The sequence below is a fragment of the Phyllostomus discolor genome, chromosome 5, assembly GCF_004126475.2.
Source record: "Phyllostomus discolor isolate MPI-MPIP mPhyDis1 chromosome 5, mPhyDis1.pri.v3, whole genome shotgun sequence".
Taxonomy (NCBI): domain Eukaryota; kingdom Metazoa; phylum Chordata; class Mammalia; order Chiroptera; family Phyllostomidae; genus Phyllostomus; species Phyllostomus discolor.
This window is the reverse complement of record NC_040907.2, coordinates 70,005,778-70,011,777: the sequence shown is the minus strand read 5'-3', so window position 1 is coordinate 70,011,777 and position 6,000 is coordinate 70,005,778. Positions and strand designations below refer to the sequence as shown.

The window sequence follows — 6,000 nt, the reverse complement described above, 5'->3', positions numbered from 1 at the left end:
AGATGGGGACAGGGCCAACCTTCCCAGCAGTAGTGGACCTTTAAGCCCACTCTAGACGGGCAGCAGACCGGACCAGTTAGTTGTAGCACCACCAGCTTCCGGCCGCAGGCTGGGTGTCCCCTCAGCACATTCTAGTCAGAAGCCCGGGAGGCTTGGGTTTCCGCTCACGTGGACTGGGCTTCCGGTCGCGTGGCCTGGTTGACAGTGGCCCGCCACAGAGCTAGCTGAGTGGCGCTTTTGGTGGCTCCCGGTGCCCTTGTGTTTATTTTCAGGTGTGTTTCCCAGAGTGTGTTTCACGTGTACTGTGGTCATTTAGTTTGACAGTGGTAGGAACTGAGTTCCTGTGACGGAAAAACTGGCCCTGAGCTCCAGTCTGGGCTACACACAGGGCCCAGAAGATCCTATCCTCGCGGCCATGAGCCTAGAATGGGCTTGCTTGGATGCAGGGTATTCCTCAGGAAATCCACAGGGATATTTTTTTCGTCACGCCCTGATTTCGTTTCCAGCTAGAGACTTCCCACCCCATGGGTGCCCCTGGGGAGGTTGTAGGGACCAGAGGCCCCGACTGTGTGGACCTCTCCCTGCCTGAGACTCAGAGACACGGGCACACAGAGGAGGGAAACTGCGGGGAGTAATTTGTTCCCATGTTTATTCTCTCTGTCCAAGTCCCAACCATCGAGTTCATTTGTGATGGTTGGTTTTTCCAGTGAATGTTGGTCCCGGCTTCTTCAGTGACTTACCGATTTCTGGCAAGTCAATATTTTATGAGGGTATTCATACTCTTGAAATAAGGAGTGTATTTCTGGGAGTAAAAATTGTAAATGATAGCTAACACGTGCACATTTTATATAGTAAGGATTATAAAATGTAAGACAGGTCTGAGTTGTCATTAAAATAATTAGATAAGGTGCTAATCATTATGTATGCACAGAAAGTTTCAGTATTTTATGAGTGATTGGAGCCAAAGCAAATATTTAAACCTAAAATAATTGTTGTAATATCATTTTATACCATGTGCTGAAATGAAAACTTTGTAAGAAAAAATAACCCAACATGGAAACTTAGAAAACCTGACTCTAAACCTAAAATTTCAATGAATTCAAAATCTAGCATCTCCTATGTAGAGAAATGTGCTAAGGTCCTTTCTAGGACCTGTGTTTTCCAAAAGATATGCATTTATATAGTGAAATTTCCCAATTCATAGTGTTTCAGAATCTACATGAATATTGAACTAGAAAAAAATTCGCATTTTAAAATTGAACCTTAAAGGTTTGAGGGTAAATTTTTAAGTTTCAGAGTTGATAGAAATTATTTTTATTTAAACTTATTTTTAGAAACTGGTCATTGCTAATGCATTTATTCCATAGTGAATTCCTATGAACCATTTACAGTGTGACAGGCACTGTTCTGGGTTATTGAAATACATTTGTGAGCAAAAAGTCCCTGCTCGATCTGGAGAAAGATAAGCAATAAAACATGTTCCCTATTTTTCAGACTATAAGATGCACTTTCTCCCCCAAGTTGGGGAGGAAAAGGGGGGTGCGTCTTATAGTCTGAATGTAGCTTACCTGGCTCACTGTTGGGGGGCGGGGTGCAGCAGTGGTGGAGTGGGGTCACAGGTTATTAAATATTTTACCACATTTTTTCTTCAAAAATTTTTCCTGTTTTCCTTCTCTAAAACCTAGGTGTGTCTTATAGTCCTAAAAATACGGTAATTCCAGTTATCAATTAGTGCTATAAAGAAAAATAATGCACACTGTGGGGATGGAGAAATTTAGATCAGGGTTTTTTTTAATGGGTGCATTAGAGCTAAAATAATGCATAATGTTTCCATTCTAGTCTGTTTCTATTTTACTATTTCTTTTTGTTGGTGACTAAGTGGTTAATGCATTGAGAAAAATGAAGAGAGTAATTAAGTTAAACAGGTGGAAGGGGAAAAACAACTAAAACAATGAAAAACCTTTCAACATAAAGTATACAGAAATGTAGCCCTCTTGGTAGCATTTTTTCAAGGACTGCATGTGGAAACATTCCTCCCTCCTCTACATACTCCCACATGTGTCTCATCCCACATCACAGAGGATTGAAACTTGGAGGGACATAATCTGATTTAGTAATATGGATTTCTCCACGAGATGGCGCTCATATAGTTTCTCTGATTTTAATTTCTAGATTAAGGAAAGATTTGCAATGTACTATCACAGAATAAATAGAATTGTGATTTATGTTTTATAATATGTGCATCTGGTTCATATTTTGTTATATAGAATTTTCTTCTGTGTTTCAGAACTTAGAAAAAATTGTGATGGAGTGTTCATGTGCAGGGGTAAGAGTTGCAATGTAAAGGAAGCAATATATGTGTGTAGAAATGTTTCTAATGTCTCCTATCAAATTTGAGGCTTTTTTGTGCCCTACATTTTCATCATATTCCAAGGAGCCAATGCTGAATATTTTTAGACTTTAGATAACGTCACTGAATGTAAAAATTATCTTTTAAAAAAGAACATAAACATTTGTATATGTTATGTAATGTGAATGTAAACATACATCTGTATGTTAAACTTGTAAATTTTTTTTATTTTGGAAAAATTCAAACATACATACATAGGCAGGGCATTATAATGAGCTCCACATACTATTACACAGCTTTATCAATTATCAAATGATTGCAGTCTTGTTTTGTCAATACCTCTGACTTCTCTGTCTATATTTTGAAGCAAGTAACTGCATATGTAAATAGTATATTGTTAGAGACACACACATTCACAATAAAATGCACTAAAAATAATGGTATGAACAAAGTTTATAAAAGCCCAAAAGGAGTGATTAATTCTGTCTTGGGTAAGAGGACAAATTCAGAGAAATTGTTGAAAGATAAATGACACTTGACCTATACTGTGAAGGATGGGTAGAAATTTGCCAGGTGGAGAATGAAATAAAACACATTTTAAGCATTGTGCAATATGAAGAGAGGGGTACAAGTGTGAAATCATGCATGAGTGGAGGACAGAGAATAATGTATTTGAGTATTGAGGTGCTTTGGAGAAAGTTCCAGAAGATATAGCTGAGAAGGTAGTCTGTGTTTATTCTGGGAAATTTATCATCATTTATGTAGAAACATTCTACATTTTTATAAATATAAACTGCTTTTTCTATTTTTTTTTTAGATTTATGAAAAAGTCCAGTTTTTAACATGTCGAAATCAAATGACTCCTTATTTTCTTTGGATAATTTGTTTTTTGAAAAACCAGATGAAGCTGAAAAGTAAGTCTGCCTTAAAGAATGATTACAGAGTATATTATTTTAGGCATTTTTTTAATTTTTAAGGGGTTTTAATTTTCTTCTGGTAAATATATAAGTTAAAAACAAGGGATAAACAGAATGATGTTTTAGGTGTATGTTTGATAAACATGGAACTTAAGTATAAGGAAGTGGCTAAAGTTTAACATCTTATATGTTATAATTTAAAAAATAGAGTCTTACCTATTTGGCTTTTATTTATTTGAATTTCTGTTCAAATTATTTTTGGCTAAGGTAAAGACTAGAAGAAATGGTGACACCTTTTAGAAACAGAAAGGGTAATATAAGAATGGAGAGTGGGGAGTCTGTTAAATTCTGGCTTTTATGGGTTTTCACATGTGTATTGCTCTCAATTCTAACACTTCTTTGTATTTTTTCTTTTGTATTACCCTTTCAAAATGAATTATTGAGTAAATTGCAGGCTTCATTTATTCTTTCATTCACTTAAATATTAATTCAGGTATTGGTTGAATGCTAAAAGGGATATAAAAAGGTTGAAGCAGACTTTTGCTTTAAAATACTCCTTAAAATCTACTTGAGGAAATTCAACACAAATATGTAAATTTCATTAATAAATAATGTGAGCATGTAATTTATCATTTATACCAAGACACTTTTAAGAGTGAAAGAGTTGCATCCAAGTGGGACAACAAGAAGTAATCAGGACTGGTCTGGGAAAATTGGAACATATGTTTGTCATTCTAACAATACAAAGTCAAAAAGACTGCAAGGCAAATGATAAGCATATACATATATGCTTATATATATATATACACACACACACATATACATATACATGCATATACACCTGTATATTCATGTAATGAAATTTCAGATTTGGAAGGAGACTTGGGCCAGAGTGATCAGGTCACACATTATAGTAGTGGTGGGATACTTGATGAGGCTTTGATAAAAAGAAGAAGGGGGCATTTGAAGGCAGAGTGTAACAGCAAAAGAAAAAGAGTGGAGATGGAATGATTCATAGTATTTTTAGGGGATAGTATATTGAGAAGTTTCCTGGAATAGAAGATGCATAGAGGGATAAAAAAGCAGGGGGATGTAAGATTAGAAAAGTAAGCTAAGGATAGAGGTTAAATGCCAGAATGAGGATCTTGGACATAACTCTGTATGTATTAAAAGCCATGGAATTGAGTCAACATTTATTGTATAATATGCCTAATTACACAAAGCACTGTGTTCAGTACTGTTAATATAAATGGAAATAGAAATAAGACCCTTAGTAAACAAGCAGCGTTGTTCCCTCTCGAACCCCTCCCCCTCATACAGCACCATAATGCAGCGATGGGGGTTGTTCCGCCCTAGTGAATACCTAAGGCTCTGCCCCTTACTACATAACAAGTGCACCAAGACAAAAAAAAGGGCCCAAATGAAAGAACAGACCAAAACTCCAGAAAAAATACAACTAAGTGACGAAGAGATAGCCAACCTATTAGATGCACAGTTCCAAACACTGGTAATCAGGATGCTCAGAGAATTGGTTGAGTATGATCACAAAATAGAAGAAAAAATGAAGGCTATGCTAAGTGAAATGGAGGAAAATGCACAGGGAACCAATAGTGATGGGAAGAAAACTGGGACTCAAATCAATGGAGTGGACCAGAAGGAAGAAAGAAATAACCAAACAGAAAACAATGAAGAAATAAGAATTCAAAAAATGAGGAGAGACTTAGGAACCTCCAGGACATCTTTAAACATTCCAACATCCGAATTATAAGGGTACCAGAAGGGGAACAGGAAGATCAAGAAGTTGAAACGTTATTTGAACAAATAATGAAGGAGAACTTCCCCAATCTGTCAAAGGAAATAGACTTCCAGGAAGTCTAGGAAGCTCAGAGAGTCCCAAAGAAGTTGGACCCAAGGAAGAACACACTAAGGCACATCATAATTACATTACCCGAGATTTAAATGAAGGAGAGAATCCTAGAAGCAGCAAGAGATAAGGCGACAATTACCAATGTAGGAGTTCCCATCAGACTGTCAGCTGATTTCTCAAAAGGGACTTTGCAGGCAAGAAGGGGCTGGAAAGAAATATTCCAAATTATGAAAGGCAAGGACCTACATCCAAGATTGCTCTATCCAACAAAGCTTTCATTTAGAATAGAAGGGCAGATCAAGTGCTTCTCAGATAAGATCAAGTTGAAAGAGTTCATCATCACCAAGCCCTTATTTTATGAAATGTTAAAGGGACTTATCTAAGAAAAATAAAATAAAAATATGAACAGTAAAATGACAACAAACTCACAATCAATAACCAATAAACTATCAATAACCAACCCTAAAAAAAACAAAAACAAAAATGAAATAAGCAAACAACTAGGATGGGAACAGAATCACAGAAGTGGGGATTGCAGGGGGAGTTATCAGTGGGGTAGGGGACGGGGGAATGGGGGAAAAGGTACAGGGAATAAGGAGCATAAATGGTAGGTAGAAGTTAGGGGGAGGTTAAGGATAGTATAGGAAATATAGAAGCCAAAGAACTTATATGTACAACCCATGTACATGAACTAAGGGAGGGGGAATGTGGATGTGAGGGGTGTGCAGGGAGGAGGAAGTAGAGGGGGGAAATGGGAAAACTGTAATAGCATAATCAATAAAATATACTTAAAAAAACAAGACTCTTAAGCATTTACAATCTAGAGGAGGTAGCAGATCTATTTATCTGCCTATCTATTATCAGCC

At 36.7% G+C, this 6,000-nt stretch overlaps 1 protein-coding gene across 1 annotated transcript in view; it reads left to right on the top strand.

Annotated features, from left to right (window-relative positions):
- Window positions 1-3,193: 3,193 nt before the first annotated feature.
- The window catches only part of HFM1 (helicase for meiosis 1), a 91,949-nt gene continuing 89,142 nt past the window's right edge, over window positions 3,194-6,000 (top strand). The window contains exon 1 of the mRNA XM_028513628.2: window positions 3,194-3,264. Coding sequence (XP_028369429.1) covers window positions 3,194-3,264 — 71 coding nt within the window. The remainder of the gene's footprint in view (window positions 3,265-6,000) is intronic.